Source organism: Chelonoidis abingdonii, chromosome 21, assembly GCF_003597395.2.
Source record: "Chelonoidis abingdonii isolate Lonesome George chromosome 21, CheloAbing_2.0, whole genome shotgun sequence".
Lineage (NCBI taxonomy): Eukaryota > Metazoa > Chordata > Testudines > Testudinidae > Chelonoidis > Chelonoidis abingdonii.
The window spans coordinates 6,392,287-6,417,214 of NC_133789.1; the positions used below are offsets into that span (position 1 = coordinate 6,392,287).

Consider the following 24,928-nt stretch of genomic DNA (forward strand, 5'->3'; position numbering starts at 1 on the left):
CATAAATGCATCCAGTAGTGATCTAAAAATCTCAAAAGATGGAGAATCGACCTCTTCCCTGGATAGTTTGTTCCATTGGTTAATCACCCTCCTTGTTAAAAATTCTGTGCATTATTTCTAAGTTGAATTTGCCTGGCTTTAACTTCCAGGTGCTAATTCTTGTTATGCCGTTCTCCACCGTTTAGTATCTGACATCTTCTCCCCACAAAGGTCCTTATAGACTGTAATCCGGTCACTTCCTTATCTCCTTTCTGATAATTCAACCAGTCTGAGTTCAGCAAATCTCCCATGAACGGCATTTAACATGTATAAGGAACTATACACATCTGGTATGGCGCCATTTATAGGGGACGTTTCACTTGGGTGAGCAGATAGCAAGTGCGAAAAATTGGGACACTTTTTTGGGGGGTGAAGTTGCCTATATAAGACAAACCCCTAATATCAGGAAAGTCCTGATAATATCAGGAAGTCTGGTCATCCTACGTTTCACGGGGGTTGGAGTATCAAAGACTTTTTGGATAAACGGGGGTTCAGGGTAACTGGGTAAAGTGGGACACTTCCACATGTTCCGATGTTTGAATGAGAGTTGGATAGATGGGGTTGTAGCATGGATGGTTCTTGCTTATGCGGGTAGTGTCATCTATTGGTAGCTTTGTGAAACTGCAGCCAGCTTTTTAAAACGAGAGAAATTGATTAAAAAATAGGCCAGAATTCATCCTTGGGGCAGCTTCAGTGTGGCAGGTGGGGGTTTATACCAGGAATTAATCTGGCCATTTTGTGTTTTCATTCCATAACTTGGATTGATATAGTCCTCAAGCCAGATTGATCAACTTAAAGACACCCCCCCATCCACTTACAAAGTCAAGTGATGGCCTGACTGCCGTGAGTTCTGGTGCCTTCTGTGGTGTTGAGGTCTGTGACTTTAAGGGATGAACTTCCCAGACAGAGAGTCTGGGCAGGGGGCTATGAAGATCATATTGTTATGCCCAGCCAGTTGGAACCGGACACTGGAATAAAGCAACGCTTTTGCAAACACCTTTTGCACTGGTAATCACTAAACGTCACACCTGACGTAGCAGGGAATGAATGACCAGAAGAGCCAGAGATAACTTGGGATGTTCTTCCTCTCTCTCTACATCAGGGCGATCATGAAACTGAATGGGCACCAGCTGGAAAACCATGCACTGAAAGTCTCCTACATCCCCGATGAACAGTCCATGCAGGGGCCTGAGAACGGGAGGCGGGGTGGCTTCGGCACACGGGGGGCCCCCAGGCAGGGCTCGCCTGTCGCTGCAGGAGCGCCCGTAAAGCAGCAGCCGGTGGACATCCCACTCCGACTCCTGGTGCCCACGCAGTACGTGGGGGCCATCATTGGCAAGGAGGGGGCCACCATCCGCAACATCACCAAGCAGACGCAGTCCAAGTGAGTCCTGCCTGCTCCTGCCTGCCTCCCTGTCCATCCGTCCCCTGCCTCTAGTCTGAAAGGGCTGCTTTGCATGCTGTCATGGGGGAGGAGTTCAGAGTATTGGCCATGTTGGTGTAAGGGGCTGGATTTTTCATGGTGAAGGGGACAGACTGGTATTATTAAGTTGTAAGAATTGCCCCGGAGCCTCCAATCCTTCGTTATCCCCACCCAGGCTGCATCTGTCTCCTCCATCCCTTAGCAAATGGAGACAGAGACCGAACAGCTCTTCCCCACCGCCACCCACCTACAGATGTGGGCTGTGCTCTGTGAACTTCCCATTTCTTTCCCCTCTCCTAGGACATCCAGTTGTAACTGGGGTCCCACCCTGCTCCCTGCAGTGTTCTGAAACAGCCTGGGTCTTCCATTCAGAATCATAGATTTTTAAAGCCAGAAGGGATCGTTAGATCATCTAGTCAGATCTCCTGTCTAGCCCAGGCTAGAGAATTTCACCAAGTTACTCCCACATTGAGCGGGTTTGACTAAAGCAGGTCTGCTGTAAAGACCTCCAGGCTTGATCTGAAGACATCCAGGGATGGAGAATCTACCTTTTCCCTTGGTGGTTTGTTCCACCCTCACCGGTTAAAAATCGGTGCCTTATATCTAAGTTGAATTTTCTTGGCTTTAACTTCCAGCCATTGGTTTCCATTACACCTTTCTCCAAGACAGCCGTGGAGCCTAAGAATTCAGAGACTAGATTCTGATCCGTACGGCCCACGCACTTGCTCCAGGTCAGCCTGTTATTGAGCAAACCCTGCACTGCGCTGTTCTTGAGGGCTCAGATTTCAAGCAAGATCAGCCTCACTCTCCAACAAGGATTCAAGCCATTCAAAGGTCACGGAGCAGAATGCTCGGTGTGTGTGTTTCACTGTTGTGTGTTTTGTGCCCATGCAGAATCGACGTACACAGGAAGGAGAACGCGGGAGCAGCGGAGAAAGCCATCAGCATCCATTCCACCCCCGAGGGCTGCTCGGCGGCCTGCAAGATGATCTTGGAGATTATGCAGAAGGAGGCAAAAGACACCAAGACGTAAGGCTTTCAGCTTCCTGGCTGTATGCAGGAGATCTCATCCCCCCCTCTGCTACCCCTTTGTGGACTCACTGCACTGTGATGTCTTAGTAGCACCTTTGGAAGTGGGAGGTTTCCCTAGAGGATGTTGCAGGGGCCAATGGATTTAGTTCATGGGGCTTGAAATACTTCTGAAGAGGCCCTGTCCAGGAAAAGAGGGTAACAAACAGCTCAGGGCTGGACTTATCCACAGGCACTGCAGCCACCAGGCTTTTTGGCCACCCACCTGAGATCCTGCAAAGCTACCCAGGTCCGCTCCTTCAGGCCACAGGATGCTGGGGGAAAGGCAGTTTCCAGCCTCATACCCTCCACGCTTTAGATGTCAGTGTCTGTACGTTAGAAAACAAGCCCCGATGGGAAACCAAATGGGAGGTCTTGACTCTCCCCCACATGTAAAGTCTGTTCTGCACCTTGGAAGCATGGGGACCATCAGGGGCCTGACTGTGACTCCCTGATTCTGTGCTGGCAATGCAGCCAATGGGCCGCTCGAATATACCCAACCGGTCCCTACAGGATCTTCCCCCATGGGCCTAGCAAGTCCCCGCTCAGCCACATCCACTCCCCACCTCTGCCATTGCAGGGTTTTCATTCCCTTTCCTCTTTCTCAAGAGCTGACGAGGTTCCCTTGAAGATCCTGGCCCATAATAATTTTGTGGGGCGGCTGATCGGCAAAGAGGGGCGGAACCTGAAGAAGGTGGAACAGGACACGGAGACGAAAATCACCATCTCGTCGTAAGTCTCTCTCACTCTCCCCCCCCCCGAAACGTTCCCGAGCAGAGCTTTTAGCACTCTGGTCCCTGGACCTCCAGTTAGTTTCCCTCAGAGATGGCCTGACTGAGGCTTGGAGGGGCTAATTACCAGATCAGCCTGGTCTGAGGAGAGCTAATTACCCCATTCACTGGGGTTGTGTAGACCCTTTCTGCAGCGATGGGAGAACCTGTCCCATCGCTGTAGTGAATCCACATCCCCGGGAGGCAGTGGCTATGTCGATGGATGAATTCTTCCAAGTGCTGCCTATGTCAGGGATTAGGTTGGCTTAACTGTGTTGTGCGGGGGGCAGGGTGGGGGATGACTTTTTCACCTCCCTGAGCGATATAGCTGGGTCAACATAACTCTTAAGTGTAGCCCTGGCCTGGCGGGGTTGAAGAGGAAACCGGGAAGGAACTGGTGGCGGGGGAAGTGGGGGCTAGCAGTACCAGAGTAAGGGCAGTGTCCGGGGGGAGAGATCTCTCCCCTCTTGTGGGAGAAGGGGGTTGTGGAGCTGACTGACCCCGTAAGTAGAGTTGTTGCATTCACATGGGAAGTGGGGCGAGAGCTATAAACAAACGGCATGGCAATACCTACACACAGGAGGAGGCAGCAGAATTTGGGGGGGGAGCGAGTGGGGGAGCACACGCCATTACACAGCTCTCGTTGAGTGGGACACCTGTTTGATTCAGGCTCCCTTAACTTCTCTTGAAGAACTGAGTCCCAGCGGGTTCATTTCTCTGCACACGCAACTGTAGCCCACTGTGTGTGTGTCGTGCAGCGGTACCGATCCGCAGAGGATGTGAGTCTGTTGCAGCTCCATCTAGGGAACTGTGGCTCTTAAGCTCAAAGAGTAGCAGCTCCAGCTCTTAGCTTTGGAGGCCCTGGGTCAATGCGTAAGGTGAGTCACGAAGCCCTGGATGTTGCATCAGATCCGTGCAGGTATTGCTGTGCCGTGGCGGCAGCAAATCAGGGTGCGGGGGCTGCCGGCGGCACACTTTCTCTCTCTCTCTGATGGATCCCCCTGCTTCCAGTTTGCAGGATCTGACTCTCTACAACCCTGAAAGGACGATCACGGTGAAGGGCTCCATCGAGAACTGCTGCAAAGCCGAGCAGGAGATCATGAAGAAAGTGAGGGAAGCTTACGAAAACGACGTGGCTGCCATGAGCGTGAGTATCAAAGAGGGCCATTTCCCCCCTTGCCCCCTTGGGACACCAAGGCTTGGTGTTTCTCTCCCCTGACCGTGGAGCCGAGGAGCCGCCTGCCAGTAGGGAGAAAACCGGGTGTGTGCACCGAGCAGTGTTGGCAGCAGCAGCATGGGTGAGCCTGGCATGTCACCACCTTCTTTTCCAGCGGACGGTGAACAGTCTCCCAGCCGCTCCTGGCAGCTTGTTCCACTTCCAGGTTCAGTCCCTGATGCCCATGAGCCTCCCCCATTCCCCCTGCTGTGATCCCAATAACAACTTACCTCTGTTTCCCTCCCTGTCTTATCCCGGTCTCTCATTCCCTCAGCTGCAGTCTCATCTGATCCCCGGCCTTAACTTGGCTGCTGTCGGACTCTTCCCGGCTTCTTCCAACGCGGTGCCACCGCCTCCAAGCAGCATCTCTGGGGCAGCGCCATATAACTCCTTCATGGTAGGCAGATGCCGTGGTTCTTGACTCAGTTCCGCTTGTTTAGGTTGAGCGTCTCCTAGGCACTGAGGAACGTGGCAGTCCTGGGGGCGGGAAGGGGGTGAACGGGACTGGACGTGCTCTGGCTGGCTGTTCAGGTGATAATTCCCCAAGCCCTGTGTCTGTGATCCTGGCCTGGTTTTATTGTACCCAGAGATGTGCTTGGGTTGCCTGGTTTTACAGGCCAAGAATGTGGAGGGCTTCTATCTGAGACGTGGGTTGAACTCCAGTCAGACTCCGTTGTAGCTCAGGTGTCCGTTTGGGTGTCCGGTCTGGAGACCTCCTTCGAAAAGGGAATGTTTGACCTCTGGGTTTCCTTGTAACACAGCGAGTGGCTCGAGTTGGCTGCAGCACAGCTGGGATGTGTGATGAAATGCAGATACTCCCCCACCCCTCCAAAGAAGAGAACATGAAGGACCAGCAGCACCTGGTGCCGTGGGCTCCCTGCAATCAGGGAAATGACTGTATGGATCCAGCTCTTCCAAAGTGCAAATCACGGGCTGAGTGTCTGTGTCTCCCTCTAGTGGCGGCTGGCACAGACGAGCCCACTACTAATGCGTGGTTCGTTCTCCTCCTGGAAGGTGCTGTACGCTCTCTGCCCTGCACCTTGCAGGAGGCTCCCAGCCCTTTGCAGGAGTAGATCCTCGCTGTTGAGGGTTCTGGGCTTGATCCCGGCTGACACCCAGGGTGTCTGTCTGTCTGGCTCTGGCTCTGGCTTTGGCTTACTGCAGACGGTCCGTGGATCCTGAGGACACACACTGCCCATCTAGCAGCCCCACTAGCTTTGTGCCTGCTACATTAGGCAGTTTGCTTTGTTTGGATCCATCCAATTGAATTTGACCCTTAACGGTAATACTGAGCATTCTGCTGGCAGCCCCCAGAGCAAGAGACGGTGCACGTCTTCATCCCCGCGCAGGCAGTCGGCGCGATCATCGGCAAGAAAGGACAGCACATTAAACAGCTCTCCAGATTTGCGAGCGCCTCCATCAAGGTAGCCTTCCCAAGGCGGCTTTGCTGCCGCCGCAAATGGCATTTACCTTTAGTGAGTAAAATGCAGCCGGCTGCAAGGCAGGCAGCCAATGGTCCGGTGACCCCGATTAGCCCTTCTGACGGGTCAGCTCTGAGCAAACAGCTGGCTGTACATTTAATGCTGGCAGGGAAAAGGGCTGGGCCGGCAGCTCTGAAGGGTTCTCCCCAGAACAGCTGCAGCACCACTGCATGCTTCCCCCGGTGCACACAATGCCTTTGTTTTCAGTCCCCGCCACCCATCTGGTCCTCGGCCTCAGCTGGGTCCCGCCGACATGAAGGGAGCCAATTAATATCAACGGTGGTGGTGATTTCTGTGATGTGGACGCTTTGTCGGCTAGGAGCTGGGCTGAGATCTGGCAAACTCACTGCACGTCGATCTCTGGAGAGCCACCAGATGACAATGGGTTGCAGTCTCTATTGTTTGGCAGCTTATAGAAGGGGACCAAAGGCTCCGTAGCCCATTAGTGACCCAGCCCTGCCTGGCTTAAGTATAATTCCCAGTGATTTTCTTTTCCAATGACAGCTCCCTGCCCATCTCCCTTATGCCCCTTGAGCTGGAGACCTTGGGAGGTGATTCAGTTTAGAACCCCAGCCCTCTCCCCCTAGTCCTACCGAGATTTTATATCCAGCTGGGAATTAACTAGCATGGCTCATCCTGCGTGCTCGGTGCTCTCAAGGCTGGGATCTCCCTCCGTTCCAGTTTGTTTAATGCAGTGGAAAGGATAAAATAGCAACAGCAAGCAGGGCATGGGGCGGGGAGGAAACCACCTTCCCCCTGATGCTTCCCTCTCCTGTGTTAAAATGGTCTCCCCTTCTCCCTTTCAGATCGCACCACCCGAGACGCCGGATTCCAAAGTGCGCATGGTTATAATCACTGGCCCGCCAGAAGCTCAGTTCAAGGTTCCTTCCTCCATTGCTACGATCCCCACAGGCCTTGTCTGCATGAGAATTTTAGCCCAGGGGGTAGCTGCCTAGTGCCTGTGTGACCTTCACCAGTGCCGCTCTCCCCAGCTTGAAACACTTTTGCAAACCACACGCTAGGGGTGGCCCATAATACGGATTACCTAGACTAGAGCCTCAAATCCCAGCGCAGACATTGCCGAAGCCCAGTGCTAGAGATGCGATGGTTCCACTAAGCGCTAGATATAATTATTTATTTTTTGAGTGTACTCTGTGAAGTGTTTGTTCTCTGAGGCAGCATGGTCCAGTGGCTAGAGCACAGATGTGGCAGTCAGCAAACCTGGGTTCGTGTCCCGGCCCTGCCGCTAACTTGCTGAATGACCTTGGGCGAGTCACTTTGCCTCCCTGGGCCCTTCCCCCTTATGGAAAAAATTCTATCAATCTGACTAAGGATGAAATCAATAGGGTCCCATTCTGATCGTTAATTAAGGATTAATCAGCATCAGGGGTTGATTTTTCAAAGGCAGAATGGGGAGCTAGCCCCTGGTGCCTTTAAAAATATCCCCACAAGTGTCCAGATGGCCTAATCCAGTTGGGATATCTTTCTACTAGGTGCTTTATCAACAGAAAAGTAACCTAGTTACAGGCCCTAAAGGTCTTCCAGTCTACAAGCAATGTACAGAAGGTGTGCGTGGAGGTGACTCTGGGGACCCAAGGAGGACAGGACTGGGTTTCTTAGTTTGCTTTGGTCCATACTGAACAAAGCCACTATGAGCAGATGTTTCTTCACTGGGGTCTCTTTCTTAGAAAGAGGATCCAGAAGAGAGCAACCAAAATGATGAAAGGTTTAACAAACCTGACCTAGAAGGAAAGCTTAAAACAATGGGGCACGTTTAGTCTTGAGAAAAGAAGAGGGGGGCTGATAACAGTCTTCAAATAGGTTATGGTTTTATTACAAAGAGGACTGTGATCATTTGTTCTCCGTGTTCACTGAAGGTAAGACAAGAAGTAATGGGCTAAATCTGCAGCAAGGGAGATTTAGGTTAGATATTAAGAGAAACTTCCTGATGGTTAAGCACTTCAAGAGGTAACCTAGGGTGGCTGTGGAACCCCCATCACTGGAGGTTTCTAAGAACAGGTTGGACAGACACCAGTCAGGAATGGTTTAGGTTCACTTGGTCCTGCCTCAGCTCAGGGAGCTGGACTAGAGGACCTCTCAAGGTCCCTTGCAGCCCCACATTTCTATAACTTTATGTAGAAAAGGGTAGGAGGTCTGGGTGGCCATGCATCCTGGGATTGGCATTCCTGAGTGTAGTGTCGCTCCCTCTCTCACATGGGCACCCATCGCCATGGTGTCTGGGCAGCATAGTATTTTGTTTCTTGAGGCTTTTTTTTTAGAGCAGTGGTTCTCAGCCATTTCCTTACTGGGATCCCATTTTCTTTAGTGGGTTCCCCCTCCCATGCAAGCCCCCGACACCTATTTGCCCACCCAGTTGAGAGCCCCCAGCCTTAGAGAGCTGCATGACTGTATCTCCCTGTTTATCTCCCGGTTGCTGTTCTAGCTAGCAATAGTGTAAGGAGACCAGAGCTCAGGTTGGTCTGGCCCCATCCATAACTTTGTGCCCCGAGGCCAAAGGGAGAAAAAGCCCCAGGAGATCCAGAGATCACAAGCCAAGTTTAACCACATTCCCCACCCCCTCTCACAGGCACAAGGACGAATTTACGGCAAACTGAAGGAGGAAAACTTTTTTGGGCCTAAAGAAGAAGTGAAGCTGGAGACGCACATTAGAGTCCCTGCCTCGGCCGCAGGGAGAGTTATCGGCAAAGGAGGCAAAACTGTAAGTGAAAGCAAGGAGAGAGAGAGAGAATCAGGGCTGCAGGGAGACGGAGTTAGGAGGCTGGTTCATCCCCAGGTGTGGAAGCTTTTGAGGATTGGCTGTCATGGCTAGGAAGCCGTCTCTGAGGGAAGAGAGGAGGGGATGCTGTGAGGCTGATGTGGGTCAAGACTATTGCTTGGAGGGGATTTTTGCTGGTGCTTCTGTTTCCCAGCTCCTCTACTGACCTAGCAGGGGATTGTTCTCCCACATACCAGTGTGGAAAGCAGGAGGGTCAGGTCAGGCTCAAGGAAGAAACAGCTGGTAACCCACAGGAGAGGGTGAAGCAAGGGTGGGGCCATAGAGGAGGTGGGGTTATCCCAAGATCCAAGGTTCAATTGCTGCTCTCCTGGACAAGTACGAAGGCAGAGAGGAGGCAGTCAGCACAGCCAGTCTGTGAGCATCCTTGATTTTACAAGCTAGTCCTAGTTACCGTCCCCCTGTGAGGAGGGCGGCTCTGATGCATTCTGAGCTCCATGCAAAGTCCAGGGTGGTGGTGGAGAGTGATTTTTTTATTCTTATTATTTTTTGCCAACTGGAGAAATGCGAAATACGGGGGGGCAGGTTTGTTTTTGTTTTTAAATTCTTCTTCCTGAAATGGTGCAGTAACCGAATGGGCTCTGCTGCTTTCCTGTAGGTCAACGAACTGCAGAACTTGACGGCAGCAGAGGTGGTGGTGCCGCGGGACCAGACTCCTGATGAGAACGAGCAAGTCATCGTAAAAATCATTGGACACTTCTATGCCAGCCAGGTATGGAGAAAGGAATCTCTCCCTGTGCAGGGCTTGTGCTGAGAGGGAGGAGAGGAAGAGGAGAGAATGCAGGAGGCAGATGGGAACTTGTAAAGTCCTGCTAGCTGCCTGCAGTTGTGCGTTTGTATCTGTGCATGCACCATCACTGAGGGGAGAGAACAGGGTAGTCCGTGGTCCTACAGTTGAAGTGACCTACCACCAGCAGAGGGAACCTCTGAGCCTCAACAGAGGCTAAGACCAGAAGAGACAAGTTCCTAAAGAAATGAATTGACATCAGTCATCACCTTCGCAGGACCCCCGAGTTCTCATTCTTTCTCTGCCACTAACTCCTTGTGTGACCATGGGCAGGTCATGTCCCCACTCTGTGCCTCAGTTTCCCCATGTGTAAAACAGAGGTAATGGAACCTAGCTGCAGAGTTTTTTGAGGCTTAGCTCAGTAATGGTCGTAAAGTGCTTTGGAGATCCTCCGGTGGAAGGTGCCAATGAAAGGATGAGAATTTTTACTAGACTTATTTATTTAATATTGTATTGGAGAGGCCCCCAAAGGTCCGGTCAGAATTGAGGCCCCCTCGTGCCGAGACTGTGTAACCAACGGCCTGGACATGGTCTCAGCCCCAAAGAGCTAGCCCAGAGCCCGCACCCCCTCCTGAACGCCAACCCGGTGAAAGTGAGGGAGGGAGGGGGAAAGTGAGCGATGAAGGTCGCGGTGGAGTGAGCAGGGTGGGTTGCCTTTAAATTCAAAAAGTGATCTTGGGCATAAAAAGATTGGAGACCACTGGACTAACATATATTACGTTCCAAACTGCAACCACCACTCGCTCTCTCTCTTCTGCCGTACAGCTGTAGCAGCCAGGATCAGCGTCCCATTATGCTAGGGGCTGTACAGACAGAGAGTGAGACACAGTCCCTGCTCTGCCCCAGAACTTACAGGCTAAATCAGGGGTTCTCAGACTTCATTGTACCAGGACCCTCTTCTACAACAAAAATTATGACACGACCCCAGGCAGGGGGACTGAAGCCTGAGCCCACCTGAGCCCCGCTGCCCTGGGCTTCATCCCAGGCCGGGGGCCTGTAACCTGAGCCCTGACACCCAGGGCTGTGTGGTGGGTCTTGGACTTAGGCTTCAGCCCTGGGTGTCCCCATTAAAACAGGGTCACCACCCACTTTGGGGTCCTGACCCACAGTTTGAGAACCACTAGTCTAAAGAGACAAAAGGGGAGGCGAGGAACGATGAAGTGCACTGAGGCAGGATCTTCTAATGCCCAGTCCCGCCCTCTGAGCACCAGACCACGCTGCCTCTTGCTAACTCTGCTGCGGCTCCTCTTCCCCCAGATGGCGCAGCGCAAGATACGCGATATCCTGGCCCAAGTGAAACAGCAGCATCAGAAAGGACAGAGCGGTCAGACGCAAGCACGGAGGAAATAAGAGCAGCTAGCACGCGACGACTGTGACAAAAATTGGAAAGTGAATGAGTCGATGCCAGGCTTAAGAGTGGCTGGGAATCAGTTACCGTAGACAGATGATAACTTTTCATGACCAGATTGAGATTAAAAGGCAGTTTGATTGGCTTCCAAGGTAGATGCCTACATTTAAAAGAAAAAGGAAAAAAAAAAAGATCAATTAGCTAAACAATCTATGTGCCGCAAAGGCTGCTTAAATGAAGCAACATGTGCTGTGGTGTGTGTCACCCCCAACATCCTCTTGCTGCTGTGATTGGCCAGCGCCTAGCAATGGAGGTTCCACCATCCTTTGCCACAGCGCTGCAGTGAATCTGGTGCGTAGCAATTAAAATTTGAAATAGTCCGTCCCCTCCCACGACCCCCCGCACTGCAGCAGATGCAACATAGATGCTCATTTAAGTTGACTTTTGTGGGCCAGTCCACCCCAAACTTGTGGTGCCCTCGTACCCTTCGTAGAAGAGTTCCAGGGTGCGGCTTTCTGGCCATCACGTTACACATAGAAATGAGACTGATTTAAAAACAAAAAAAACAAAAAAATTCTTAGAGCAAAGTAACTTTTCTTAGTGCTGATTTTAGAAATTCTGAAAGATAGGATGGTTTCTACTCCTATTCGCAGTAAAATCTAGTGTGGGTGAAGGTTTTAGAACAAAATGAACTTGGATAACACCAGAATCCTGCACTGATCAGTCTTAGAACATCCGAGAACATGATGGAGGAGAGAGAACTTTCTTCCATTGTGTACCAAACTCAGTGCAATGACTTCGCAAAGCCTTATAAGACAGGAGAGCAGCTACATTTTCCAGGATGACTTTTTTTTTTTTTAATTTTAATTTTTAAACTAAGCCTATGAAATGATTGCAGAATTGGGGAGAAATGCCAAGGCTAACCCTAGCACAGGCAAACCTAAACAGTAACCTTTCTGGGTGATCAGCACTGGAAAGAACCAGGCATGACGCCCCATCCTACCAAGTGACACTGTTCATAAGAATGAAATCACCCAAGGAAAAAAGTTCTGGTCCCTCCCTCTTTTAAACAATGACACCCCCCACCACCACCCCAAAAAATTGCTTTGTAGGAAACAGGATTAAACCTTCCTCTATTTAATAATCATCTTATTTAAAAAAAAAACACTAAGGCCAGGATTTTTAACCAACCCTGAGAATGTCAGGTGTCCAGCCAAAGGCAGGGCTTCACACCTCGAGAGGCCAAAACCTGGAAGCTCCTACAGAAAAGAATTGACAGGCTCACGCCTGGGAGGCAGTGCTTTCTAGTGGATAGATCACTGCACTAAGACAGGACACTTGTATTCTATTCCAGCAGTTCTCAGCCAGGGGACTGGGGCCCTCTGCGGGGCAGTGAGCAGGTTTCAGGGAGTCCGCCCAGCAGGGCCAGCGTTAGACTTGTTGGGGCCAAGGGCAGAAAGCCCAAGTCCCTCCACATGAGGCAGAAGCCTGGGGCCCTGAGCCCTACCACTTAGGGCTGAAGCCGAAGCCTGAGCAATTTAGCTTCATGGGGCCCCTTGTGGTGTGGAGCCCCGGGCAATTGCCCTGCTTGCTACCCCCTAACTCTAGCCCTGGATCTCATATGCAGAAAAACATTTGTTGTGGTACAGGTGGGCCGTGGAGTTTTTATAGCATGTTGAGGGGGCTTCAGAAAGAAAAAGGGTGAGAGCTCCTGTTCTATTCCCCCCTCTGCGAGTAGCCTGGTGGGTGACCTTGGGGAAGTGTTTGTGCCTCAGTTTCTCCATTTACAAATGCTTTGACATTGTAAATGCTTTGACATTTACTGACGATAAAATCTAGGTATTATAATCATCATCAGGCACCTACTGACCTCACTGTAGACAGGAGGCATCCAATGGGATTTGAGCACCCAATTCCCACTGGCCTCTGAAAATTGCAGCCTAAACAGAAAAGGATAGAATCTTTGAAAACACCCAGGGAAGGTTTATAAGCTAACTAGGAACAAGGATTCCAATTCAAATACACTCTCCTGGGGTTATTTGTCTTTTACTTTTCCCTTTAGTCTCTCTAGGTGGTGGAGGAATTCCTGAAATTTGGCACATTTAAAAAAAAAAAAATGTAAACCCTCAAGCAAAACTTTTCTGCAGTAAAAAAAACACCTTCTTTTCATGAGACAAAACCAAATATATACGTCAAAAGAATGTAATATGGTTACTGAATCCAGTCACTCTTATGTGGATTTTTATATTTTAAATATATTTTAATGATTTTTATGTGAGTATTTGGAAGGGACAGTAACTGCTGTGATGGCATCTTAGAGGCAGGGCAAGGTCTCGTCTTCCCTAGGCATGGCTTATGAGCTGAAAGCAGCCCCCGAAGTGCTGCTTTACCCTTCACCCACACAGCACTGAACAAGCTGGGGATAGGCAGCCTTCAGGCCCAAGCCTGCACCAGTGAGGTCAGGTGGAAGTGACTTCAGTACAAGCAGGAGGATTTATAGGGGTCAGCTCCTGCTCTCTGTGACTCCAGGGTAAATCCAGAGAGACTCCATTGAAGTCTGTTGTTTAACTCAAGATTTACAAAGCTGCACTCCATAACACCGGTGTAAAAGCAGAGTTAAATCCACGGGAGTCAGCGGTGCTGGTATTCCGTTGCCTTCGGCCCTTGTGCAATCGTGGCCGCTCTGATCTGGTAGCGTTTTACACTGATTCTGCCCTCACGAAGTGCAGGGCAGTGGAGAATTTGGAGAAGCAGAGTATAACTGAGAACAACTCTGCCTGTGTAGCCAGAGGATGGCGGGGCTATTGGAATTTGATGATCTATCTAGGCTCTGAGAAGGGAGCCGGGAACCACCCTTGCATTGATTTGTTTTTGTAGGGGAGACCAGACCTTTTGTTCTGCTGGTGCATTCCTTGGTACATCTTGCTTAGGTTATAGCTACACTGCAATCAGAGATGTGATTGCAGCTTGGTTTGGCGTGCCCACACTAGCTTCAAGCTAGCTGGCACCACTAAAAATAGCAGTGAAGATTCAGTGGCACAGGATAGCAATGCAAGTACATACCGAGGGAGACCACACTGAGGTGCATGGCCCCCTATCTTCATTGCTATTTTTCACCATACTAGCTAGCTAGATGCTAGCCCAGGTCTGGCTACATAAGCTGCTGTCGCATAGTGTAGACATAGCCTGACTTATGACCGTCTTTGAATTTGGATTACGCAGCTGCAGGAATGCTTGCTAGTTTTGATAAAGGGAACATACAAGCAGTTACTGTCCTTTAAACATTGCAACAACAAGAAGATGTGGGGAAAGTCAGGTATTGCTGTGTGTGTTTAGCAACAAGGAAAAAAAAGAGTAAGAAAAGAGAAAAAAAAAAAAGCTACCTCAAGGTATGAAGTTACCTCAGCCATTGTTTTTTGTTTTATTTTTGGGGCTTGCTGATATTTTATATAAAAGCTGATAGTCTTGAATATTTTATTTTTTTAATGAAAAGAGAAGTTACGTTTCATAATTTCTTATGAGCCAGGAGTTATGTGCAGGTAACCAAGTGTTATGAGCTCTCTATTGAGAACGACAGAAATTTCAGACATAGTGGAAAAGATGGCAGCTGCTGATTTTTGGCCTTTTAAAGCAGGGTGGTTAATTTCACCGTGATGCAAGAGTGATTGGCTGTAGAAATTTATCTAGGATTTTGATGGTTAGAACCCACCAACTTTTTTTGATTGGAATTTTGTTTTTTTTAACTAGCCATTGGAATAAAGTCTATGCTTAACCCAACGCCGTCAGGTACCCAAACTGTTAAAAAGCCTTAGATTAGAAACATTTCATGAAAGGGCAAGAGAGTAGAATGGATTTTGCTATCAAGCAATAATTCCTAGCCATTGAAATCAGCCATGAAATTTGGCACGTGGAGGGGGTGACTGGTATGTTTCACAAATTTGGCCCGCTGTGGTAATTCCAAGTAGTCTATAAATACTTCACTATCCAACCCAAATGGATTGGCCTTGTGTATCTAAATAGTCAGCATCAGACCATCTTCTCCACTATGATGCTTTAAGTATTTTACAGAGATTGCCTCAGTTTTACCGAGGATAAACAAATAATTAAAAAGAGAGAGAGAGAGAAATGGGAGCCAAAATTTTATACATGCAGACAACAAGGAAAAAAAAATAGAGAGAGAGAGATGTGAACTCAGCTATCGCTATTAGAAAGGTTCACATTTTTAATCACATCTTGCTACTTTTTTATTGTACCTGCAGAAATTAACCCTTTTTTTAGAATGTCATGTTAAAAGATCCGTGGTGGTAAAATCCATTCTAAAGAGGCTGAACCTGCGTCCCGTGCCCCCAAAACTCAGTGGGAATTCTGGGTGCATGAAGAACGCTGGATCAAAGCCCCTAAATGTATGCAGCTTTAAAGAAGTAATGACCCTTTTTCTGTAGAGACAGGGAATGTCAAACAAAGCAAGAGTTAAAAATCTCGCTTGAGTGGGTGACACATTCCAAAGCCCGAGTGAGGAGAAAGCAGGATGCTAATTCTGCTTTTTACCACTGGAAGATCTGAGTAGTCAAGGCCTTCATTTCTGACTCCTTGCACCTGTCTCCTCTGAAGACAGAAAGTTACAAGACAGGAAAGACAGGAATAGATTTCAAGTCGATGCAGTTGACAAATGCAGGTAAAAGAAAAAAATCAAATCATCTTGTCCTACGAAAAATGGTTCCCTACTTCTTTAAATCTCTGGCTCTACCTTTTACAGACTTTCACAGAACAGTTTATTCAGACATCGGTGAATTGTATTTTCCAACAGCAAGCATTTTTGATAACTGGTTCAAACTGTATCATCAAGAGAAAAAAACAAACAAACCCACAGTACTGTAAATCTGATTGTTGCAGTGTTCTATTGAGGGGGTCCTGCCACTTACCCAGAGTTTGATTATTCAGTGGGAACCTCTGGTGTTTTCCATAATACAGCCCTAACCCCATAAAATGTTTAGAAGCATTGCACCATTTTAATACTTTTTCTATATGTTCAAGGGGCATCTTTGTCACCTCTCGTTTCTTTTAAGATCAGTTGTGATTACTCTGCTGGGATCAATGCTTTAGAAATAAGTTTCCATTAAGGAAGAAAGCATTGCCTAGTAGTTTCTGGACAGGCTAAGAAGCTAGGATAGCCTGAGTTTGAATTCTGTTTCTACATCGTGGACTTATGCAAATCACTTATGTCCTCCCTGAGGCCCTGATTCAGGAAAGCACTTACACAGGCTTAAGTCCTGTTGACTTTGATGGGACTTAGGCACTTGTTTAAGGATTCAGAGAGAGCTAAGTCTCCCAGTGCAGAACTCTGCATAGCCGAGTTGCTTTGAGTATCAGTGAAGTTATTCCCAGTAAGCAACAGGCCTGTCCTGTGCAGTTTCTTGTACTATGCACCTACTGTATTTCTCTGGCACCAGGCTAGACTACAGTGTTATGCAAGGAGCCCTTTGGACCAGCTGCAAAGCCCAATGAAGTCAGTGGAAGGAGACTTGACTGAGCTTTAACCCAGGCCTAAATGAATAACAAGGAAAAGGGATCTGATGATGCAAATACATTTCTAGTCAACCAAGAATTAAAAAGAAACATGAACAATCCCTCAACAGGCCTATTAAAGTTCAACAGGCACCAGAAGCCCTGGAGGCAAACCCTTGTTAAGTGGCAGGATCTTTAGGTTTGAAATCAGAAAGGAAGTATTACCAGGAGCATTATCCTCTGTAGAGGCAGGGCTGGCTTTGGACAGGGTGAGGAGCAGAGAAATATCTCATCTCTTCTGAGCTGGCGCTTCATTTTTATGATAGCAGAAGAAGCAGAGTTTCTCAAGCATGCACATTTCCTCTACTAAGAGTGAATTTGGTTGGTTTGGTTTCTGTAGATCCTTTTCAAAGGGTTTGAAAATGTTCCCTAGGTTTTAAACTTGAGGGGAATAAAAAGTGGGACAGAATCTGGGTTCATTCTGGAGGACGGGGGAGGCTCCAATGCATTAGGTAGCTCCAAGGTGTAGAATTTAAAGGAGGAAGCAGTGCAGTCTAGTGGTTAGAAGACAGGGTTCTGTGCCCAGCATGGTGGCTGACTTGCTTTGTGGTCTAGGGGCAAGGAAAAAAAAATCCACTTCTCTGTGCCTCAGTTTTACCCACCTGTGGAATGGGTATAATGATACCTACCTCACAGGGCTGTTGTGAGGATTAACAAATTAATCTTTTTCAAGCACTTTGCAATCCTCAGTGCCATACAGAGTGCAAAGTATTATTAGGAGTAACTAAAACACCACTATAGTTTTGGGTTCACCTACCTAGTGCTATCATAATCTTGTCATGCCATTCAGCAAGGGGCAAAAATGACTCAATCAACCTGCGCAGTATTTTTCTCTTCTGAGCTCTGAACACTTTCTTGGCAATTAAAAACACATAGCTATGGTTCAGCAGCTATGGCAGACGATGTGCTCCTTTGCTGGCAGTGATAATTGCAACCTAACCAAATTGACATACTTGGAAGGTTTTTAAGGAGTTAAAATAGACTAAAGTTCAGTGTAAATATTAAAAAGAAACTGCCTTTAAGCTACATTTTATGTTTCCTGGGCATTAGATTTTGGTTTTGGTTTGGTTTTTTAGCAAGAAAAAGACAGTAAACATTAGTAATATAGTACCAGAAAAGTCTTTTTTTTAAACATTTAACTCCAAATATTTTGATTATTTTTAGATTCTGGAGGAAAAAAAATATCAGAAACGCAGACTTGGTATGAGACAGTTGAAGACTTGTTTTTTAATTTAATTTTTAAAAAAAAAATTTTTTTTTTTAAATTATAGGATCTGCTTTACTGTTCCCTTGAAATGGTACACACCTCATAGGCTTTTTTTAAATTTTTTTGGAACTTTCTTTTTTTTTTTTAAAGCATATAGTAACCGAGAGGTTTATTTTTTTTCTTTTTTCCTTTTTTTTTTTTTCCTTTTGAATGAAATCGGTGCGATCCTGTGAAACACGTATGCTCCTGAGAGGGCACAGATAATGTTTTTGACACTCTAATTCACTCTCTTCTTGAGACTGGTCTGGAAGAAATGAACAAATCAGTTGGCCTGTGAACATAGCAGCAGTGCTACTGTTAATTTCAGCTGGGGTTTTGCTAGGGAATTGAAGGCCAAAATTATCAGAAGCGACTTGCGATTTTTTAGATGCCACAATTACTGGGTGTCCAAGCTGGGACATCTTAGAGGAGACCCAGTTTTCAGAAGGCAGGGGCTCAGCACTGTCTTAAAATCAGGCCCTTTCCAGTGTCAAGGTGAGTGACTTGAAAATATTGGCCCAGATGTCTAACTCCTTTGGCAATCCCAGCCTTAGGTTCTGATCCAGAACCCATTGGCAGTCAGTAAAGACTGCAGTGGGCTTCGGAGCAGACCCTTACAGTATTGTTTAGGATTCGGCTGAATCGGACCTGCCCTCACCCCTTTTTTTAAGTCAGTTTGTAAAATACAGAGTGAATGAAATAAGCGAGAGGCTCTCAAATCATTTTATTCCTGAAAACATGCAGGTGCTGCAAGCTTGAAATTTACATGTGCTAACTACCTCAAACCTTACAATAAGATTTGAATGATAGATGGGAGAGGATGGGCATATCCAACCTGCAGCTTTGCCCAGCCTCAGAAATAAGTCCTGAACAGAACCTTTTCTGAAAGCTCAGAGAAGGGTCTCCCTCCATCCTCCGCAGCGGTAGGTTTCCTGGAGGGAGAAGGAGTGGCTGGGCAGTTTACTACCCCTCCCGGTCAGTGTGGGATCTTCTTGCTGGTGAAGCAGGAGAACAGATGATGGCTCCTTTTTTTCCACTACTGGCGTCTCATTTCTAGGAGTCTGACTAAGAAGCCTGCTTTGGTGCAATGGGAGCCTCTCTGGTGGGCGATGATTATCCCATCACCATAAAATAGACACCAGTCAATGTACGTCAGATCCCGCCAACCTCATGGAGACTTTCCCCCTGGGCACTCTCAAGAACCTCTGAAATCCAATGCTGTGGCGGTTAAGACAAACCCAGCAGCTGATCCTTTGGCTCCTGCTGCATCAGAGGTAGGGCTCAGGCTCTCCTCTGAAGGAATACTGGGAAGGAGGGAGAAAGTGCCACCCCTCCACTCCAAGAGACCTGGTAAGAGAAGGTGGAGTAGCTTGCTGAGTCAAAATGACACAGCAGGTTTGTGGGAGCCAGGGCCTGGGAAGGGTAGGACATACCAGCTGTGGTGCCACCTGGGCCCCTGAGGTTCAGCTAAACATCCGGCCGGGAGGGTGATAATCAGAACTCTTTAAAAGTCAGCCCATCCCTAATTTAAATATGCATTTGAACCCTGCTGCTTTATTGTACATTACAGAATTTTTTAAATATTTGTTCAAGATTAATACCTCTCAGACATGCGGTCTGTTTGTGACACAGCAGGAGCGGCGGCGGGCAAAGCTGGGCAGCTTTCAAAGCTGGCCTGTGGAAGGGGAGAAAAAGCCTGACGCCGTCTCACCACAGAGGTGATTGTCCCCATTCCCAAAGGCAGCAGGTAGGGTGTAAACTGTGCAGTATACCAGTTAAAGGAGCGGAGATCTTCAATGGTGAATGATTAAAGGGATGGTGTCAGGTGAACACAGGCCCACACTATTGGTTTTATGACCCAAAAAGCAATATTTGGCCAAACTAGAACTGTTCCCACCGATACAAATTTCTACTGGAATCTTTAATTTAAAAAAAGTATTTAATCACTTGAAAAACAGCAGCAGGCGTGCTGGTGGGGAAGGAACTGAAAACTTAAATTGATTCTAAACAGCAGCCAAACAGACCACAGTGCAAAAAGTAAATCATTAATGAAACACAAATTAGATTCTTAGCTGAAATCGCTTTAGATTTAACATCTTGGGAAATGAATAGGACTACACGGCCTATAAATCAGGGCAGAGCTGGTCTTTACAAAATTATTTAGTGTGTGTTAAGAGTTAAGGAAATTATGCTTTTTAAAGATACACCCAATTCATCCCAAACTAAACTCCACTGGCTTTAAGGATGAATTTCTCGCCCATTAAAAAAAATAAAATCTGGCACTGTCCCTTTAATCAGATCTCTTCCAGTGAACTACAAATCTGTTTCACTCCACATTGATTAAACCCACTCCTCCCCCAGGTGAAGCCCCCGGCTATTCCTTAAACTGCCAGTGCCCATGCAGTACGTTAGCTTCACTGCATGTCAAACAAGGGGACATGACCTTATATATAACCAATTCATTTTTGTTTATCTACCTCTTAGTGACAATAGAATAAAATAGGTAGTGGCAACTCCACATGCTGTAGTGTAGAGGAAAAAATTACTCTCTTTTTCCAAAGAAAAAATGTTCTTTTAAAAAAAAAAAAATAGAATTTATGGGCTTTCTTTTCACTTTAATGTGTTCATTAGTTGTAAAAGTTCCAAACTTCAGCAGTGCTAAATTGTTCAGTTGTGACTAATTTTTTTTAAAATGCTCAATATTCCATTACTTTTTTTCTTTCTAACTTTGATATTTACTTCTGTGAGCCGTACAACTTCTCTCAGCTCCTCTGTCTCAGCAGACGCTTTGGTTGTGTGATGACTGGTCACTTTTGCATAGACTGGCATTCAGTTGCCATTCGGACCACATTGCTTTGCACCCTAGATGGTGTCCCTTTTGAAGCGGGGAAGTATTTTTAGGTGGTGTGAAATCTGGATGGTTCACTTTTACCAGTGCTCAGCATGTGTTAATGATAAAGCAATCAGGGCTGGATTATAAAAGTAACAACCAAACAGGAATGGCTTGTGTGATTAAAGTGACTTCTTACATGATCATCTGAAGCTTAAGACAGTTCAATACACAGATGTGCAGATAGAGAGGTAGAACTAATCCATATCGCAGTTATCCTGGTTTTGAAATCCCCAGTCAGCTGCCATGTTGTTCTGTACTCCCTCATGCCTGAAACTGGGGAACACGGGGAGTAGCTAGTCCACCTGATTGAGTTCTTCAAACAGGTGTGTGGAACAAAGTGCTGCTCCCCACCCCACCCGCCAGTCACCGATCCAATGCAATTTCAAACTATCCATCGAAAAGTTGTACTTGACTGTAATGATATTTTTCCTCCCTTCGGTTGATTGTTTATTTTCTCTCCCTTCCCCTACTGCTCCGTGTTCTTTACCTTGTACTTTTGTGAGGCAGGTTAGTTGGCTCAGATCTGGAGTTGTGATTGTGGATGGACGTGGGCTCCATTTTTCTTCCAGCTAGGTTTTGCCACAACCGCTTTACTCCACTGTTTCGTTTTTAAAAATAAAGCAAAAAAAAAAAAAGTTATACTGCACCTGTGTGTGTTTATCTCCATTCTTAGGAGAAAGAAAGAGGTCAGCGAGGCTGAGGAGTGGATGGGTGGGTGCTGCTATGACTCCAAGCATGGACTTAACAGACCTGCATGCCTCACACTATCACAGATGCCTCGCTGGACTCTCTGCAGTGTTACAGCTTTGTTACTGAATACAGTTTACTCCTGATTCACTGAACAGCATGGGGAATCTGGATTTGATTTGACCCCTCGGGAATTGGGATAATTGAGCAGGCAAGTGTCATTGAGCAGCCTTCCACATGGCGGCCTCCTTGCAGTCCAGGCCAGGGGGTCTCTGCTCTGCCCCGCTCACTCACTCCCATGACAGTGGGGCTGCAGAGGGTTCCCGATTCCTGCAGGTGCAAGATGCAGGACAGAACAGAACCCCCTGGCCAGTACTCCGGCGTGTCAGGACTGCACCATGCGCCTGCAGGGGTCGGCCCCACTCACTCGTCCCTGCACTATGGCAGGAGCCATTCAGCAGCAATGTGGCCTCCCTCACAGCTGGGAGCACACCTGCATCCTCCTCCGAGCCCTGCCAGGGGTCTCTTCTCTATTATCTGCACCTGTGGATTTTCCTTGTCCTCCCGTATGAGATACATGAGAGATGAGGAAGGAATTTAGATAATACAGAGGTTCAGATCATAGGGTTTTGGGAGAAAACACTCTCAGAACAAAAATTTTGCAGAGACTCCAGGGCAGTGCCTAGCACCCTGAAGGGCCAGTCAGAGCTGGGATTTCCAGGTGCTACTGCAGTACAAAGAGAGAAGTGGCTAGTGATTTTGAGGGCCTGCTGTGGAAGGCATCTTCAAGGGGCCTGGTTTTCAGAAAGCACCGAGCACCCACTCTTAAGAAGTATAGCCTTTAGAAATGGAGCCTTCACTGGGTCACCCAAAGTCATGTCACTTTTCAAAACCTTGGGTGTTACTTCGCATTCCAAGAACATTAGTGCTGGCAAAAATTCAGACACTCGTGGTCACCAAAGCGCTTACTCAGTAATGCTGCCTTTCTCCCACCCCATCTCCTCCACCTGGATTGTAAGCTCTGTAGGCAGAGATGGTCTCACACCATGCATCTGTACAGAGGCTAGCAAAACGTGGCCCTAAATCTGTGATCTCGGTTGGAGCTTCGAGGTGCTCCAGTAATAAAGTGAATCTGAGGAACTGACTGTGGCAGCCATTCAAGTTTAAAAACTGGAGCAAGTATGTACAGGGTTCCTCCCTATCCATATTAACTTAGTGCTTTGTATTCTGCTGCCACAACTGAAGTTGTCTTTAGAATCATGAGGTATCATTATGCACCTCAACTGTTATTTCACACCCAGACTCTCGGACAGCAGTAAGGGCTGGCTTTCAAGCAGGGCCCTTTTCTTTTTGTGGTAGCTGTTAAAGCACCCACCTTAAATATTGTTAAGAAGAACACTGCAGCAATGAGAATACACAATCTCTTACCTAATTATAAAAGGATAGTAAGTGTACTAGAAAATCCCTTTAATCACCATTATGTAGAAAGCTCTGAGTGTCACCCCTGGGGGACACAGCGCACTAAGGGTATGCTTATGCTACCCGCTAGATCAGCAGGTAGCAATCAATCTATCAAGGATCAGTTTCTCATGTGTAGTGTAGACGCGATAAATTGATCCCCAATCGCTCTCCTGTCGACTGCTGAACTCCAGCAGTGCAAGAGGCAGAAGCAAAGTCGACGGGGGAGCTGCAGCGGTCGATCCAGCGCCACGAGGATGTGAAGTAAGTAATTTTAATTTGATCTAAGATACGTCGACTTTGACTACACTATTCTCGTAGCTGCCTCCCCACCACCACCGCCCAAGCGTAGATCAGGGTAAGAATTTCAGCTCTTGCATGAATGGATAGAAGGACTTTTCAGAACCATGAGGAAACTTCTCTTTTTGAGTCAATGTTCAACTCAAATAAGGTATTTTAATTATCCACATCACAGTAGTGTAAAGGAACCCCGATCACAGTGGGTGCTGTTCAATCATAACAGAGAGAGCCCCTGACCAAACGAGCTCACAGGCTACAAGACACCCAGAGAGGAGCTAACAAAACAGCTGAGCAAAAATCAAACCTGGGTCATTTGCCTACCCAATGTCAGAACATTTCATACCAAGGCCCAGTTCTCTCATCTCGCCAGAAGTATAGGGCCTTGATGTGTAAGACCCGTGGTCTGCTTGAGGCATTTACTTCTTGGCAGAGATTAGCATCCAGGTCCCACCACTGTGGTAATGGTGGGGGTTTTTTGATGTTGTGGTTAGCTGCCCACTAGGAACTGAACTCCACCATTTCACATAGGCCACAAGCTAGCAGATGAAAAGAACTTGGGTCACGTGAACGTGGACTGCATTCAGGCAGGACAGTTAGGAGAGTTTGCATTTTCCTCTTCTTAAGTGAAAGCTTCTTAACTAAGCCAGGTTTCCAACATTCCCACTCTGGTCCTTAAGTAAAGAGTAACTGTAAGAAATTCTCAACAAATATTGCATAGACAACATACTAACTCCATTTAGGATACACCAAGCTCTTCAGTCTAAACATGAAAATCATTGTGCTTTTGGCACTCAACTTGAGAACAAACGTTCCAGTTACTCCACCAAGAAGGACATCAGACAGTCTGTGCATCCCTGATAATCCATTCAAATGCAGGGAGGATGTGGAGTGCTACCTGATACAAACCAGTAGGAATTCCGCCCCACCCACCTTCACTCTGCACTGGCTGGAAACGACACAGTGCAGGACCACGAAGAATCTTGCTCAGTAGTAGCCAAGCTGCCTCACCCTATGAGGAAACAACATTGCAAGGCTTGTAGCAGGACCCGAGTGCAGATAACGCATGACTGCATTGTCCATTTGAAGTTTGGGCCAAGCGATTCTAGAATCCCAAATTCAGCCCATTAAAAAGTTTATAGAAAGGTAGGTGCAAAAGGAAGGCATCCAGTGTGGCACAAATAAGGCAATCAGGCTGAAGCCCAGAGCGTACGCCTGCCATGGGTATCAGGGAGTTTACCATAGAAACTGCAAATGGCAGGGTAAAAGGGTTATCTTGTTGAGTAGCATTTCAGTTGGTTTTTGAAGTAGTGCAAAGATAGTTTAAATTTGACCTGTGCTTGGGTGTTGGTCCGGAACCTTTTATATTGGTCTTCTACCTTAGTCAGGTTGGGCTCAGATGCGGGATTATGTGCTTGGTGACCAATAGAAACATGACTGCAGGAACCGACAAGCAAGATGCCCACTCCATCCATGAAATATTCTGGAGAGGAGAAAAAAAAAATTTGAAAAGCAAAATTAAGTGACCCTGCATTTCCCAAAGAATGGCTGTGAAATTATTTTACAAGGCTCTGTATGGCCCACTCAGGATTGAATCACTTCTCCATGTAAAGGAATTGAACCCTGGGTCCTCGGAATCTAAAACCAAGATGCTACGGCTTGGCTTAGAGAACCAGGTCCATTCACTTGTGGACACTAGCAGAATCGAATCTCTGTGGGTATGTGTACAATGCAGTCAAGGTGTGACGGCAGCATGGAAAGCCAAACCTGTGCTAGCGTGGCTAGAAATAGCAGTGTCAGACACAGCAACCCAGGCTGTACTAGCACTCCAGGGTATGTCCTCATGCCCGAAGCCC

General features: G+C 47.4%; 3 protein-coding genes across 3 annotated transcripts in view; 1 reads left to right on the top strand and 2 right to left on the bottom strand.

Moving 5' to 3' along the window:
• Positions 1 to 11,117, top strand: part of IGF2BP1 (insulin like growth factor 2 mRNA binding protein 1) — a 53,270-nt gene extending 42,153 nt beyond the window's left edge. The window contains exons 6-15 of the mRNA XM_032791459.2: positions 1,142 to 1,423; positions 2,357 to 2,491; positions 3,140 to 3,262; positions 4,312 to 4,447; positions 4,791 to 4,913; positions 5,824 to 5,940; positions 6,804 to 6,878; positions 8,585 to 8,716; positions 9,390 to 9,503; positions 10,836 to 11,117. Coding sequence (XP_032647350.1) covers positions 1,142 to 1,423; positions 2,357 to 2,491; positions 3,140 to 3,262; positions 4,312 to 4,447; positions 4,791 to 4,913; positions 5,824 to 5,940; positions 6,804 to 6,878; positions 8,585 to 8,716; positions 9,390 to 9,503; positions 10,836 to 10,928 — 1,330 coding nt within the window. The 3' untranslated portion in view covers positions 10,929 to 11,117. The remainder of the gene's footprint in view (positions 1 to 1,141; positions 1,424 to 2,356; positions 2,492 to 3,139; positions 3,263 to 4,311; positions 4,448 to 4,790; positions 4,914 to 5,823; positions 5,941 to 6,803; positions 6,879 to 8,584; positions 8,717 to 9,389; positions 9,504 to 10,835) is intronic.
• The window catches only part of LOC116831453 (beta-1,4 N-acetylgalactosaminyltransferase 2-like), a 123,597-nt gene that overhangs the window by 66,330 nt on the left and 32,339 nt on the right, over positions 1 to 24,928 (bottom strand).
• The window catches only part of LOC116831452 (beta-1,4 N-acetylgalactosaminyltransferase 2-like), a 95,716-nt gene continuing 93,985 nt past the window's right edge, over positions 23,198 to 24,928 (bottom strand). Inside the window, exon 14 of the transcript XR_012654690.1 lies at positions 23,198 to 23,970. The gene's annotated coding sequence lies outside the window, so the exon portion shown is untranslated. The remainder of the gene's footprint in view (positions 23,971 to 24,928) is intronic.